Here is a 16,162-nt window from a genome sequence, read left to right on the forward strand (position 1 = left end):
CATATGTCAATTTATTTTCTTTTATTATGTGGCTTGGTTTCTAACGGCTGAACAACTATTACATATGACATTAGACCAAAACACAACATTGACCGAACGCTGGGACCAAAGTTGTCAAAGCAAGGATGGCGTTAGCTGCGCAGTGCTAGTTCCAAGGTTGAGAACGCAATGAAATCTTTAGGTCTTATTTAGTCCGGTCCAACACCAAATTGAACCAGCAAGAGCGCCAAACTAAGAAGCAGCTGAGTGAGTAGGTATTGATAGCTGCCACTTTGATCGACAGTTCAACGCCTTTTTCTTAATCTAATGCATTTCTTATATAATTTATACACTAGAAAACAACTCAAGGATTTTACATATCTATAGATGTACATAGGTGACTTACTGACTACATATATGTACTGCACATGTAAATAACTTTGAGTCGACACATAACTGCATATGTATCCAATAGGTAGTATGTATCATGATATTTATCAGCATATCATGATGGATGAATGTAGGTGAGTGGGCGAGTGGGTGAGTGGACACCATTGGTAGTACAACCTACGTAGCCCCAGTTCAGTCGCATACATACCCCTGAGGACTAGCGTGCTCCCCCCCCCCCTCGATACCTAGCAAGTTAGGGTAGGTACGAGCGCCCAAACCACTTTATGTCCCAGGCGTAGGCAGGTACGGAATTGATACCATGGCTGTAATGGCTGCATGATTGGAATGTGCATGTGGATACTTATGTAGTACATACCTACCTAAGGTACAGAGTATTCCCCTGTCGGAGTGCCCTTGCCAGGACAGTCCCAGAAGACCCAGAGTCTCATCAATTCGTCAAATCAGTTTCAATCTCGAAATATTCAATTCAATTCACTTCAATTCAATTCTATTCAATCCAATTCAACTCCAATCCCATCCAATACCTATCTCCTTTTCCTTTTTCCCTTGGAAAATTTCTGTGTTGGAATCTTTGGAACGTCTTCTTTTTTCTTTTCTTCTTTTCTTTTTTTTTTATCCACGATATCCGTTATCCACATAATTCATACCTACCGTGCCTACATATGTAGGTGTAAACAATAATATCCCATCATTGATCTCTCTTTTTTACCCCCCCATGAGACGCTCCGAACATCCCTAGTCGCCCTTGTTCTGGCGGCCCCGTGTTGCAGGTTGAACAAGCTTGCCCATATTTTACCTTGACACAAATCCTGCCGCGATCAATTTGATAACCCCAATATCTGATACCTGCTTGTTTCCTGATATAGCATTCCATCGCGCACGACTTAATTTATTCTCCTGCGGTAGAGAGCGAATCAAGCTCCTCCCTGCTATCCCCCGATCTGATTCGTCTGTTTAACTGGAGGTCGATAAAGGGGGGAGGAAACACATACCATCCATAATGCGCCGAAAGCCAGTTCCCAACCCGCTGTCTTTTGCTGCTGACCAGACGGATTCCTTGGGCGAACAATCCTCTGCCGATGCCCGCGCCCATAAGTATCCCGATCCTCATGCCCCAGGAGCTGACAGACCAAGACCGAGACCAAGCCCGAGCCCGAGTCCACGTCCAACACCGAGCAGCGAAGCAACACTTCAAGTAACCTCGCAAGTAACCTCGCCAACCTCTTCCAAGTCGTCCAGGTCTCCTCGCTCCCCCTTTGGTAAATACGGTCCTGTTCCGAGTACCGTTCCGGCCACAAGCACCACAGGTCCCGCGAGCACCAACCATAGCGCAAACACCACTACGACTAGGAGGCCCCCGCCACAACATCATCTGCCTTATCCTGCCGATACAGTGCCACCGTTGCAGTCCCCTGATGACGTGCAAGTTGCCAATCACCGCCGACACCATTCTCCTCAACGCCGCGAACCAGAATATCGACCCCCAACGCACTCTTCTACGTACAACCCGGCATCGACCGCCCGCGACACAACATCGCGTCCCGAAGGCGAGAAACATGCAAGAAGCACTAGTCGCTTTTTCAACTTTGGTAAGACATCGAAATCTTCAAATCACCTATACCATACCCACGCAGAAAGTGCGAGCACAAATGAAGCCATGTCCCGTGGCGTAGAAAATACCACCATTCCGGATAGGGTCCCGAGTAAAAATTCTAAACATTCAGGTACGCTAGATCAGAAGCTGAATGAAGTGTTGCTAGGTTTTACGCCACTTCCCGATACTAATTCTTTGTTTCCTTGTCAATTAGACCTCTCAGTTGCCGACTCCTCAGCCCAGAGATCGGTGGCCTCTTTGCCATCTAAATCTGAGGTTTCATTGACGTCTGCTGGAGAGTACGAGACAGCTGCTTCTAAGAAGAACAAGCCAAACCCTTTCACCATCCTAGGTCGTAACAGGTCATTCAAGGATAATGATATCAATGGTCCCAAAGAGTCCATCACAATCAAGCTGAATGAACCTGAGCGAGATACGAACGTGCAACCTTTGAGGACGGCTCCTATGAACACTGATGGCTATGATAGGTCCTTTGGGCATATGATGAATTCAACACCACGGAATCATTCTGCCGACCGCGCGCTTCCCAGCCACAGAACAGCGAACAAAGACCACCGACACGATAAAGACTATAATAGGCCTCATCCTCCCGTCAAGGAAAATAATAATGCTGGTTCCACATTTTTCAACGGCTTGAGAAGTTCTGGAAGTCGAGCGGCAGATATGATCAGCAAAGGATTATTCGGAAGGGGTGTTCGTAGTGCTAGTACGTCGGACAAAGACTTGATTGATGATGAACATTACGTCCTGAAGGTTATCAACCTACCACTGGTCGAACAAACACGGTTAACAAGGATATCCAAACGACTGGAAGATTCCCGAGACAAGACGGAGTTTTGGATGCCAGCTTTTCCATGGCGCGCGATCGACTATCTAAACCTTAAGGGAACGGATGTCGAAGGTCTCTATCGTGTTCCTGGGAGCGGACCTCAGATCAAAAAATGGCAAAGGAAGTTTGACGAAGGTGAACCTATTTTTCCCCCATGATTTCTGTTAAGCCTTACTTACATGCGAGTAGAATACGACGTCGACCTTTTTGCCCAAGAGGATCTGTACGATATCAATATCATCGGTTCCATGTTTAAGGCTTGGCTTCGTGAACTCCCCGACGAATTATTCCCGAAAGAGGCCCAGGAACGAATCTCCCGACAGTGCGCCGGGGCGCAAGAAGTCCCACAGTTATTGGTTGAAGAGCTTTCTAACTTATCGCCTTTCAACTATTACCTCCTGTTCGCTATCACGTGTCATCTTAGCTTACTCCTCGCACACTCCGACAAGAACAAGATGGATTTCCGCAACTTATGCATATGCTTTCAACCCTGCATGAAAATCGACGCATTTTGTTTCAAATTTCTGGTCTGTGATTGGAGAAAGTGTTGGCAAGGGTGTCAAAACGAAGCCAAATATATCGAGGAGGAATATCAACTATTCCAACAACCGCTGCCTCAAGGGCTAAGTTCGGTGGAATCCCGGAGCTATGCCGGAAGTGAAACTCATGACGACCGGAATTTGTCCTCGTCGGATAGTAGTAAGCCCTCAGCAGCCCCTACCCAACAACAGGACGGGAAACTAAAAAAGAAAACGGGGACAACGGGCCAATCGAATGGTATGACGCCTAATTACTCGACTGGTTCGACCCTGACAGTTAGTGGCGAGCACGATACACCGCGACATCGATCTGGAGAGCGAAATATAAGGCCGCTTTCACCGATCAAGCCTCTATCCCCTATGAATTTTTGAACGCCCATTTCGGCCACGGTGCACGCAGTTGGAGGTAGGGTGGGTTTCAGTCGCGATCTGGTGATACCTTTTTTTGTCTTGATAATACCCCCGGAGAAGAACTTGGTGGATATGACGGCATTTGGCCTGGAGGTGTTGTGACGATATTACGCTCCGTTGACGATTTTCAACCCTTTTCTCCTTTTATCTTAAGCGTTCTGCGAATGATCCTATTCCAAGCTTGCCATCGTGGACGAATGGCAAGCGGATTGCCTACATTCTCTTTTGTCGGCGGTGGGGAATCTTGGGACGTATGAGAGGTTTAGTCTCACTAGGTGGCACCAACCCTCGCATAAGAATGAGATTGTTAATCCTGGCCGAGCTTTGTTCTGAATTTTGCACGCCACACGGTTTAATTTTTAGGGTGGTGGTGGTGCAGTGGCATGGCCTGCCATCGGTATTCCTTTTGTTATCCAGCTCCGTGCTGGACAAACGGACTCGTACTTCGAACTAAAAGTAAAGGCTACATGTACGTCTGGTTGTGAAAGGGGGGGGTGAGAGGAGGTGCAGCGATGGAGTCTGGAATATAGGGAATGAGAAAAGGAATTGTACCATACAGCATACATCAGAGGAAACAGCCCAGAAGCAGTGCAATTCTCGAGTTGCAGAGTTTGTAATGTATTAACACCCCCCAACCTAACGCCTGCCTTGTGTCTATTGTGATTCATAATGTATGGGTATCAATAAGTGCCCCTTAAAAACTTCTTGACAACTACCTCTACTGATAGTGAGGTAGTTGGCATATCACACATGTACTATAGATGAAGCCAATAGTCCATTCTCATAATGAAACCCCCCGAGTGACACTCAAAAGCGTTTGCCCAAGAAATAGTATAAAACCCCCCCCATTCGTATCGAGTTGGCGATATGTCCACACCACACATGTAGTAGAAAGTCGTCGAGATATATAAGCAACCCCGCCCCATTTTGTTTTTGTTTGGTCCATAGTTATTATACTGTTGCAGATGCCGATGCCGATGCAGATCCAGCTCAAGCCTTTCTCTTCTTGTTCTTGTTCCTGAGCTTGAGCTTGGCGGCCTTCTCCTCGCGCTCCTTGTCCTCGTCGACCTCGACGAGCCAGTCGCGCTGGACGGCGCCTTCCTCCTTGCGCTTGCGGACGCCGCCCTTGTCGTACCCCCACGTGCGCTCCCACTCGCCCGTGTCCTCGTTGTACTGCGACGACTTGGCGTGCCGCTGCTCCCGCGTCTTCGGCTTGATGCCCTTGCGCGCCGCGAACTGCTCCCACTTCGTGGGCGCCTTGAGCGTCGGCAGAGGCTTCTCGCGGGGTAAGGGCGTGGTGATGGCGGGGAGCGAGAGCAGGACGCCGGCTTGGGTGGCGGAGAGGGGGAGCGTGGATAGCATCTGGTTTATCAGCGCTTGGGCGCCGTCGCGGGCGGTGGCGGCGAGCTGGGCTTCGAGCGCGGAGGGGGAGATGCTGTCGGTGGGTGCGTCGGCGCTGGGGGTGGAGGTGGAGAGGGGGTTGGGGTCGTTGGCGAGGAGGAGGCCGAGGTCGAAGGTGTAGGGTGTGGGTTTGGTGACGGCGACGTCGAGCTTGGGTTTGGATGTCGGCGCCATTGCGAGTAGAGTTCGCAGGTAATCTGGGTTGATTGACGGATGTGTAGCTATTGAATGGAAACACTACCTGTCGGAAAAATATGACCTTTGTATGTTTGTGATTGTAAAGGTGGTAGAGCTGGATAATAATTGGAATAATAATTGGAATTAAGGACCAAAAAAGTTCAATAGAATCTGGGAACTTTTTTTTTGGGACTGGGATCTCTGATAATACTGGTTATCACCCTATCGATAACTAGTGGGTTGGGAACTCTGATTTCTCCGCTCCGTTATTAACTAACACTTGATTTAAAGTTTCGACTAGGGGGGGTCTTATGCACTGACGTGCAGATATGCAAATATGCAGGTATCGAAATTCCAATCGTAAATTCGTAAATTTTTAGTTGCGACTTGAATTAGATGACCATTTTCGACTTTGAACGATTTCCCGAGTAACCAACCCTTCCGAGGAACGCACGTTCGACCTCGACCCGCACTACCAATGGCGAGCGCAAATTGCTGGAGGTGCCTAGCACGGCCCTCGCAGCGCCTGCTTGTGCCCGCATCCCTGATACCACCCTCCTCCTCAGCAGCAGCGACAGCGGCATTCACGACTTCGGCTGTGCAAAGGGGAATAGCAAGCCCCGCAGCTCAGAAAAATCCAGAGGCGGGAATGTCACGGCATATTCGCGCAGGAAAACAGTTAACACTAGGAGGAAAGAAACGTCAACCAGACAAGACCAAGCCTCCTGGCCCAGGAGAACGAAAAGCTTTCCGGAAGCGCATCCAGCTCACCAACGACAATGCCCTGGAAGTACCGGGCCTGGAACCTATAGCACCCGAGAAAGTGGTGGATGCTGCTTCGGTCGGCCAGATAGTTGGCCTCTCGCCAGACCTAATAGATCAATTGAGAGCTAGTGAGGCCTTCAAGCCCACGCAAACTTGGAATCTATTTCGATCGCCGCATACGTTGATCAGACAAGAGACAGTGGATCTTATGAAGCAACTCTCGAGTTCTATCAGCAAAAAGGAGACGTTAAGACTGGTCGTTACGGGCCACAGATCGACAGGGAAGAGTTTACTTGGCCTTCAGGCTCTGGCCACTGGGTTTATGAATAACTGGGTCGTCATTAATATCCCAGAGGGTATGTAAATACCATTTACACTTGTAGGGTATCATGTACCGAGAGACTGATACTTCCTCACACGCATCTAGGTCAAGAACTAACTACGGGGGCAACGGAATACTCCCCAATAGCAAACTCCGAGATGTATGCTCAGCCTGTATACATCGTCAAGCTATTCCAGGCCATCTCCAAGGCCAACCACGCGGTATTATCTCAATGTAAGGTTGAGCTCGATCACATACATCTCCCTATTTCCGTGAACCGTGGCATGAATCTCGTCGCCCTACTTAACGCCACCAAGGAACCCGAGTTCGCCTGGCCCGTTTTCCTAGCCTTCTGGAAGGAATTGCTGTTGCCCGGCCGGCCCCCAATCCTGTTTAGTCTCGACGGCCTCAGCCACATAATGAGAATAAGCGACTACCGGTCACCTGCCTACCAGCTTATCCACAGCCACGATCTCGCCTTAGTCCGCCTATTCGTAGACGCGCTGGGCGGAAAGATCCAGTTCCCCAACGGAGCGGCAATCTTAGGCCTGTGCACCAAGGGCAACTCCCCCGTGATCCCCTCGATGGAGAAGGCCCTAGAACAAGCCGTGGCAGCCCAAAACGGCCAGCCGATCCCTCCGCGGGACCCCTTCTACAGAAAGTACGACGAGCACGTGTTCGACGCGCTCAAGGGCGTCAAGACCCTCAACCTCGGCGGCGTGTCGAAACTCGAGGCGCGCTCGCTCCTCGAGTACTGGGCCGCGAGCGGGATCCTGCGGATGCGCGTTGACGAGAGGAACGTGAGTGAGAAGTGGACGCTCGCCGGCAACGGCAACCTCGGCGAGATGGAGCGCGTTACCCTGTTTGATGTAAGGTCGACTGTGTAAACTACGTATCAAGCCTACCCACTCAAACCTGTTTGCTGTATAAAACAGTCGGGATAGAAGAAGCACGAGCTTTCAGATGGAAGCGATGTCGTGCGATTGTATAAAAAAGCAGAAGAAATATACATATTTCGTGATATGAGTGTGCTGCGCTATTTGTCTGTGTTTACGTCGGATTAAACACATACGGAGAAAATACTTGTATTGCTCTTCTGTAAGAAACTGGAAAGAAATGTCCATCCATGATACAATCCTGAGAACCAAGTAACAGATCCAGCATGAATGCTAAAGGTGAGTTCGAATACCCCTTTCCCCTTATTTAGTACATACCCTCCTAAGTACGTAGCATAGAACGAGATAAACGCAGAGTAGAGATCAAGTCTATTATTAGAGTCAACCAATGTGGGAAGCATCGCATCGTATTACCATATACCATAGGGAGTGATGGTACATCCAACCTACATAGGTAAGTATATGTCTAGTAATGTGTAGGTAGGTACTAGATCTATTTCCCAAAGTCTATTGTAATTAAGGGATAACTATCACGGGCACAGAATAGTTAAATCGCTGATTAAAAATAGCATGTCAGTCAAGACACTCAATTTTCCTCGGAACAGAGTCTCACGTTACAAGTTGGTAGCCGAGCACAGGAACACAACTAGAAACATGCATCTACCTATACTCGATTACAACAACAACAACAACAACAACAACAAAAGGCGTCTTCAGGCTTGGAGCATGATGACCTTGACCCCCCCCCCCCCCCCCCTTAACCAACAACTAAGGATTTATCGGACGGTGAGACGCAATACAACACAATACTCGCATTCATCGCATTCAGATAGCAAACTACCAAACACGCAGTGCAACTTCATGTCTACTTTAGACGAGCAATGCAAAAGGTCTATTCTCATCAACATGTGATTCTTTCATTCATACTATTGGTAAATAAGCCCCAGCCAGTACATCTACATCTAGACGAGCACAAGCTTTGTGAAGGGCAAAAAAAACAGCGGGATCAAAACCTGCTGGTACTTCATCCATTATCCATCTTTATACTGGTACTAGTCACAGGAATCCTTGAACGCCGAGGCTCATTTGGGTCTTCATATTTGTGGTACTGGGTAGGTAAGTACCTAAGGTCACTTTGTTATGGTTCTTTGCTGCTCCTGATTCTTATTCATCGTCATCATTCTCCGCATTGTCATTGGCAGTGATGAACACCAATCTCGTACCATTGCCAGCAGTTTGCCAGACCTGTGTTGACATGTTAGTAAGCTAGATCCCCAATAAGCATAGAAAGGGGAAGGAAAACTTACATCTAAATGGGTATACTCCTCCAACGCATCCAGCCACTGATCTTCCGTGAATCCCTTGCCCACCACACGCTCACGGACTTTGCGCAAGCTTAATTCCACCGTGTTTGGCTCATCCTCGTCCTCATCCTCATCACCATCTCCAGCCCTACATGCGCCAGTATCCGCAAGACTCTTGACCAGGTTATAAATTCGGCTGGAGGCATTAAGGGTTCTTCTACCTGTATTGCCCTCATGCGCAGCAAGACTCTCCTTGCTAGCTTCCATGAGCCGTAGCGCCTCATCCACATCGTCACGGTTGACAACGCTATCAAAACGCAGACGAGCTAGAGCCTGAGCGAGACGAACTACACCAAGTAGTGTTCGTGGTGTTGTGTGCGTGAACAGCTTATTCTTCTTCTCGGCGCGGCGCTGCGCCTCCCGAAGTCGTACGTACGTCTTTGTTAGATATTCCGTTACGGTCTCCGGCACAGTTGGGCGGTATGTGCGCGCTTGTGCCACATATGCGCGTACCTCATGTGGTGTAAATACGACATTGGGCTGTGCTGCGGCCGAGCCATCAGTAGCATTGGTTGCGTATGTGTCAGGATGCTTGCTATGCATGTGCACATATGCTACGTGCTTGGCCAGCTGCGCGTCGCCATCGCGGGTCGGCGTGTCGAGTAGGAGGAACAGAACATCGAAACGAGATAGCAAGGCAGCTGGTAGGTTAATGTTCTCAACAGGGGATATGCGTGGATTATAGCGGCCGTATATAGGGTTGGCAGCTGCCAGGATAGATGTCCTGGCATTGAGAGTAGTTGATATGCCAGCCTTGGAAATGGAAATAGTCTGCTGTTCCATGACTTCGTGGATAGCGGTTCGGTCATTGTCATCCATCTTGTCGAATTCATCGATACAGCAGATACCGTTGTCTGCTAACACCAAAGCACCGCCTTCAAGAACCATCTCGTCTGTCACGGGGTCCCTCATTACCGCGGCAGTAAGACCAACACCACTTGAACCACGACCAGACGTGTATACACCACGGGGGGCAACCTTCGAGATATACTTTAACAGTTGGGACTTGGCAACACCAGGATCACCCATCAAACAAATGTTGATGTCGCCACGAATTCGCATTCCATCACCCATTGTCTTGGTAACACCACCAACAAGGAGCAGGAGGAGAGCCTTCTTGACGTCTAGATGACCGAAGATTTCTGGTGCGATCGACTTTGCTAGCATTTCATATACGGTACCCGACTGGCTAAAGGTACTGATGCGTCTCAATAGCCTGTCATCTATAATCATTTCCTCGTATGCTTTCTTGTGCTGGGTGATGTGATGCGCTTCTAGATATGTATCAGTCAGTAGCCCGGCTCGCATTGCCTGGAAGCCCGTATAGGGAGTAGGTAGGAATATTCCGGATATATCGACAACATCTCCAGGATTGATCTGTCTGACCGCACTGCCATAGCATAAAATAGTGAGCGTACGAGGAATCTGGCCGATAGGAACTTGCTCTGCCAGTTCCTGAACCTTGACTTCCTGGAAAGGCAAGAACTTCGATGCTCGAGAGGATTGAAACAGTTGGCCCTTGGATTGGTTGTCGTGGCATTCTTGCGAGGGGCAGTTGGTAAGAGGTGAATACTGCTTGTCATTCACGGGCTGGAAGATTTCACAGCCACAACGATCGCAAGTATAAGCGCCTACTTGAACGACAGGTTTGACGTCCGAGACCCTAGTCGCAATGCCGCGGACAGTGATAAGATGGCCTAGATGATCTCCCCGTACTTGTCTAACTGCAAGAGCCTTGACTGGCTTCTCTTTGGTTGATGTTCTCGGCTTGAACACGAGCGTATATCGTCTCGTCAGCTGAGCTGGAAATGTAGACTCGAGCAAGTCGGGGTTGTTTGTGTTGGCAGCCGCTTCAGCAAGATCGCGGTTTCGGGCTTGTCTTTTTTCCATAATCACATCTAAAACGTCATCTTTAAATCTAGGATGTGGGTTAGCAAGGCGAGGCAATACAGAGGATATATAATTGACCGTACGTTACACCTGTAGTAGGAGCAGGCATTTTTTTGTCGATAGCTCTGGATATAATCTCGGCATAGTGCTTGGTGTTGGTTTCGATGGATTCCACAAGTTTCAGTCCCTCGTTTGTCTCCTCTTCCCACTGAATTATGTTAATTGCGTTTCTTTTATAGACAAGCAGACAATATGTAAATTCTTACTTGAGTAAGATCATCCAGTTCTATCAAGACCTCGTCCAGTGCTCGATCTGCAAGTTTCTGCATCATGTCGGCGTATTTGTGCTGTGGCAACCTCGAAGCTTTCTCCCTCCTGCGCTGCTCATGATGATCATCATCTTCATCCATGAAATCATATTCATCGCTCAAGTCGTCCTCGTCAATGTTGATCTGACCAATAGCATGCGTCAAGGTCTGCTCCGGAGAAGTTTTGAATCCCTGGAGGAAATTCTCGAAAGCGACTGTGTCGGACAAATTGGGTTAGATGGTGGGATAATGAATAGCGAAGGAAAATAGATATGTCGAACTGACCTTGTTGCGCCTCATAATCGACGATATTTCTATATTGGAGAAGTGCCATTATGAATTAAGTGTATTTATTCGTGGAGAATGTCGGTGGGTTGAGGTGGGAGGTTGAAGAGTTGCGACTATATTTCGGTTGAGCCGCAATTGTTGTTTAACGGTTTAACATTGAACGGTCAAAATGTTGAAGTGGAACTGGTGAGGCTGGAGGTGCCAGACAAATGGAGAAGAACCGACGAATACGCGTTGACGCGAATTTTCGCGCCCATCACCAGCCTCATTCATTAAAACTCTAGGGTCAACCCCGGTGTATAATTGTGGCTAAGCAAACACCAACCTGCCTGTCCACCAACACATGGCATAGTGGATCTGCCACTGCAGACTGCAGATTTAAAGTAAGGCACGAAGCTCGGACCCACGGAAAAAGCCAATTGACGTGTACAACCAAAGATACGTGTAAATGTATCGGTATCCAAGTAACTACCGGTTGACCTCCGGCAATCAATGAATTGAGCAAATGATTGGCTACATGCATGTGTATAACATCAAAACAGGCCTACATATTTAAACTTTATGCAGGTATCATGTACTATGCACATATTATGTATGTATGCTCTTCAATCGTGCCTCGGTCCACAGACACATGCTCTTCATTAAGTCATCCATCTATTTTCACTGGTCAGGTATTGTACCTAATTTCTGAGTTTCAACAATAACAACAAACAACAACATCTTGAGATCCGAGAAACGATATTATGAATTTCAATGATTAAACTTTTCGTGTCACGATACTGAATACAGAATACATCCGATGGTTTCGAGCCCATTCGTTTCTGATACTTTTGACTTAACATGGCGCCAGTTCAACGGAAGAACGCGCCGTCCACCGCCGCTGAGATCTCCCTCCTTCACCTCAAGAGTTGTCTCGTCAACCTTCCCACGTCTTTGGTGAACCTACTTGTAACAATTAATACGGTAAGCTATAATTTACTTTTTGTTTTGGAGAAGAAAAGGGAAAAAGAAAAAGAAACCCTATAACATATACTAAACTACTTTCGTAGCCCGCTCAGAATGTTGTCGTCGAACTTAATTATCGCGTTCCCGCGCCCGTCAACGGCGCCTCCCAAACCAATGGCACGTCATCATCGCAACGGTCGCTCTATCTTGGATGGACAGGAATGCCGAGTAAACGCAAGATAGCCCCTATAGTAGACCGTGATGGTATAAGTGCTTCACGTGGAAGCGGTAGGGACCAAGAGGTTGCCTCAGTTGAGTTGGATGCTACTTTGGCCGCCACTCTAGGATTGTCAGACGGCCAGAAGGTTATGGCTATAATACACGTCGACCCCCCGTTAGCGCACACCATTAATATCGAGCCACTAACCCCGGAAGATTGGGAGATTATTGAGTTGCATGCGACATTCTTGGAATTGAATCTGCTTTCACAGATCCGCGCTTTACCGAACCCTACGTATACCGCTACACCGGGCCAACCTCCTATTCCGCATCCGTTGACCCTCCACCTCTCACCCACTTCTACAGCCAATATCAAAGTCGTGTCCCTCGATCCAGCTCCTGCGGGAGACGTTCCATTCGTAAAGATTGCTCCCGATGCCGAGGTCATTGTTGCGCCTAAAACTCGATCCAAGCCATCTAAAAATGGCCGCGAGGACCGTAGTGTAGGGGGCACATCTAGACGAAGTGCCAAGAGCTCGGCTAGCACAGTTCGTAGAAAGAATGCCCGTGAAGAGAAGAAACCTGCCATGTTTTTGAGAGGGGTTGATCGCGAACTGTGCACGGAATGGTTCGACGACGAATCTGCAACCCAGGATTTGAGTGTGTGGGTCGACCGAGACCTTCTACTGTCGAAGGATTTCCGAGGTGTCACTTGGGTTGTTGTCAATGTCGTCAAGCCAGCTGGACTTCAACCTCCACTGGATCCTCAGAAACAACCAGAAAATATCGCCAATACCGATGTGGTCAAAGCGGCTGAGAGGGTCGTTGCGCAACTACGACCATGGGATGACCCTCCCAGCACACAGACTATCGCTCTTTCGACTCCGTTGTGTGCCATGCTTGGCTGCCCAAAAATTGTTGGGGGCGTTGTAAAAGTTGAGCCAGCACCACCACCTCTATCGCGCAACGCCGTTCAAAAATTGAAGTTGTCTCCATTTTCAAATGAAAGTCCGAAGTCTTCAGATGGCTTAAAATTTGGAGGAGAGTCAAAGGCTGAAAAAGAGGAAGCCTCCAAACGCATATTACAAATATATGGCCAGAAAGACCGGACCAATGGCCTTTTGCGCGGCCCTTTGACAGATGGGATGATACTACCGGTATACGCGAGCCTCGAGTTATCCAGCGGCTGGGAAGGTGGCATTGCAAAACTCGATGCTGCAAACATTGACTCGGGCTCCAAGGACGTGAACTGGTATCTTGCATCTGACAAAAATGTGCCGATCGAAATGCAACCACCGGTTCCCCGCCCGGCGTGGCTGGACGAAGATGATATAGGCGAAAGTCTTCTACTGGGCGACTCGACCCTGGTTGGGATTGATTCGCTCCTTACCGATTTGAAATCTCATCTCTCACACATGTCCTCTGTTCTCTTAACCGGTGCCCTAGGGGCCGGCAAGACAGGGGTTGTCCAGTCTCTGGCCCAGACGTTACGAGACGAGCATCTATTTCATACAACTTATTTTCCATGCCGAAGACTTGTCAACGACGAAAGCAGAATATCTACCATCAAAGAAAGACTAAATAGGATCTTTATGAGCGCAAGCTGGGGTGCGAGGCTTGGCGGGAAGTCACTTGTTATTCTCGATGATTTAGATAAATTGTGTCCGGTTGAGACGGAATTGCAAGTAGGAAATGACAATGGCCGGAGCCGACAAGTTAGCGAGACAATCAGCTCGATTGTGCGACAGTACTGTGGGCGCGATAAGGGAGTTGTTCTTCTCGCAACAGCTCAGGGGAAAGACTCGCTTAATAATGTAATCATTGGAGGCCATGTCGTTCGAGAGATTGTTGATCTAAAGGCTCCTGATAAGGAAGCACGGAGACAAGTTTTGGAAACGGTTGTTAGGCAACAAACTGTGTCTCCTGAAGCTATGCGAGCGCCTATCTCGAATGGAAGTCGCCCCACGACTGCGGATGGGAGTGTAGGTGGTGATGACAATGGTACTTGGATGGATGGGGGCGACCAACGTAGCCGCGGCAATTCAGCGTCTCCTGGACCAAGGTCGGATGGCTTTCTGCTGGACCCTGACCTTGACTTTCTTGATCTTGCTGGAGACACTGATGGCTACATGCCAGGAGACCTCATACTCCTTGTATCCCGAGCCCGGAACGAAGCTCTGATACGTTCAGTCACCGAAGACTTGTCTAAGGAACCATTTGATATTGTTCAACTCGGTCGTGGCGATTTCGATAAAGCTCTCAAAGGCTTCACCCCAGCATCTCTTCGTAATGTTCCATTGCAAACTTCTACTACGACTTTCGACTCAATCGGCGGTCTAAAGGAAACACGACAAATCTTACTCGAGACATTACAATACCCCACCAAGTATGCACCAATATTTGCACAATGTCCTCTCAGGCTGCGGTCTGGACTTTTGCTGTACGGATACCCTGGCTGCGGCAAGACTCTTTTAGCAAGCGCTGTGGCTGGTGAATGCGGTCTCAACTTCATCTCAGTCAAGGGCCCAGAAATCTTAAACAAGTACATCGGTGCCAGCGAGAAAAGTGTTCGCGATCTCTTCGAGCGTGCCTCGGCTGCTAAGCCATGTGTACTGTTTTTTGACGAGTTCGACTCTATTGCACCCAAGCGAGGGCATGACTCAACTGGTGTTACCGATCGGGTGGTAAATCAACTTTTGACGCAAATGGACGGTGCAGAGGGTCTGTCTGGTGTCTACGTCCTGGCTGCAACATCTCGACCAGACTTGATCGACCCAGCATTACTTCGACCAGGTCGTTTAGATAAGAGCTTGTTATGTGGCTTTCCAGATGTAGAGGATCGAATCGATATCTTGCAAGCGTTGGGTAAGAAAGTCAAGCTCAATCCGGAGATTCTATCGTCGGATGAAGGTCTCCTCGAACTTGCGAGACGCACCGAAGGCTATTCTGGTGCCGACTTGCAAGCGCTTATGTCGAATGCTCAGCTGGAAGCTATCCACGATGTACTGAACGACATGGAATCACAAGACTCAGGTACCAAACGTGGAGCTGGAAATACCCGGGCCAAATCAGAAACTCCAGCGCGGGCCCGGAATTTTGTGCAGTTTCGATACGGGTTGGAGAGTGCCTTAGCTGAGGCAGAAGACCGAGCGAAGAAGGGATATAACAAGTCGGCTCAACTGGCCGAAGACATTGCGATTGCAGCCAAGCTCGCCGAAATCAAAACGGCTAGAAAGCAAACCAAAATGGTTCAAAAGGGACCAAACCACGCCGCTGGAGAGCATGCTGGAAAAGGCAAAGAAGGAAGTAATACCGAAGTCCTGATTGGCTGGAAACACATGATAAAGGCATTGGGGTCTACGAGGGCCAGTATTAGTCCCCAGGAGAAGAATAGGTTAGAGCGGATATACAAGGAATTCGTAGTCGGACGCAGCGGTGAAATGCGCGATGGACAAGGCAGCATGGAAGTTGGTGGACGCAGTAGTCTCATGTAGGCATGACTCCTTATGTTACCTACCAAAGTATATATATATCTACCTAAGGAGCTTTTAGATGGAGGAAAGCGTAAGCCAAAAAAAAGTTTTGATATATCAATTTACTTACATACATAATAATGAAGTATATATTAGCTATCCATCTCATATATCTAGTATTATGCACCTTTGGGGTGTTTCTCAAAATCATGATACTTCCCAATGTCAGACATTAATTCACAGTGTAAATCAGCAGTAGACGAGGCTGAGGAGCCTTGCATGATGGTGAAGTTAGAAGGGAGTGTTCTAATTGGTGAAATGGATGACTTT

At 48.4% G+C, this 16,162-nt stretch overlaps 5 protein-coding genes across 5 annotated transcripts; 3 read left to right on the top strand and 2 right to left on the bottom strand.

Annotated features, from left to right (window-relative positions):
• The first annotated feature begins 1,231 nt into the window (after window positions 1-1,231).
• Window positions 1,232-3,891, top strand: GGS25DRAFT_15936 (uncharacterized protein). Its single transcript, XM_049256479.1, has 3 exons — window positions 1,232-2,114; window positions 2,199-2,969; window positions 3,024-3,891. Exons 1-3 carry the CDS (start codon window positions 1,391-1,393, stop codon window positions 3,743-3,745), a joined length of 2,217 nt encoding a protein of 738 aa, XP_049121119.1. The 5' UTR covers window positions 1,232-1,390; the 3' UTR covers window positions 3,746-3,891.
• Window positions 3,892-4,412: 521 nt separating this feature from the next.
• On the bottom strand, window positions 4,413-5,538 carry GGS25DRAFT_468900 (ribosomal biogenesis regulatory protein). Its single transcript, XM_049259102.1, has one exon. The coding sequence runs from the start codon at window positions 5,357-5,359 to the stop codon at window positions 4,775-4,777; it is 585 nt and encodes a 194-aa protein (XP_049121120.1). The 5' UTR covers window positions 5,360-5,538; the 3' UTR covers window positions 4,413-4,774.
• Window positions 5,539-5,707: 169 nt separating this feature from the next.
• On the top strand, window positions 5,708-7,578 carry GGS25DRAFT_468902 (mitochondrial ribosomal protein). Its single transcript, XM_049259103.1, has 2 exons — window positions 5,708-6,483; window positions 6,555-7,578. Exons 1-2 carry the CDS (start codon window positions 5,841-5,843, stop codon window positions 7,334-7,336), a joined length of 1,425 nt encoding a protein of 474 aa, XP_049121121.1. The 5' UTR covers window positions 5,708-5,840; the 3' UTR covers window positions 7,337-7,578.
• A 931-nt stretch (window positions 7,579-8,509) lies between these two features.
• GGS25DRAFT_516647 (DNA replication licensing factor MCM7) lies at window positions 8,510-11,241 on the bottom strand (the record flags this gene model as incomplete). The annotated part of the gene is made up of 5 exons (XM_049263238.1): window positions 8,510-8,590; window positions 8,653-10,627; window positions 10,683-10,807; window positions 10,866-11,122; window positions 11,193-11,241. The coding sequence occupies 5 exons, from the start codon at window positions 11,239-11,241 to the stop codon at window positions 8,510-8,512; spliced, it is 2,487 nt and encodes an 828-aa protein (XP_049121122.1).
• A 434-nt stretch (window positions 11,242-11,675) lies between these two features.
• On the top strand, window positions 11,676-15,991 carry GGS25DRAFT_468906 (AAA-domain-containing protein). The gene is made up of 2 exons (XM_049259104.1): window positions 11,676-12,158; window positions 12,245-15,991. Exons 1-2 carry the CDS (start codon window positions 12,036-12,038, stop codon window positions 15,851-15,853), a joined length of 3,732 nt encoding a protein of 1,243 aa, XP_049121123.1. The 5' UTR covers window positions 11,676-12,035; the 3' UTR covers window positions 15,854-15,991.
• Window positions 15,992-16,162: the final 171 nt, after the last annotated feature.

Source organism: Hypoxylon fragiforme (genome assembly GCF_022984875.1).
Source record: "Hypoxylon fragiforme strain CBS 206.31 chromosome Unknown GGS25scaffold_1, whole genome shotgun sequence".
NCBI lineage: Eukaryota > Fungi > Ascomycota > Sordariomycetes > Xylariales > Hypoxylaceae > Hypoxylon > Hypoxylon fragiforme.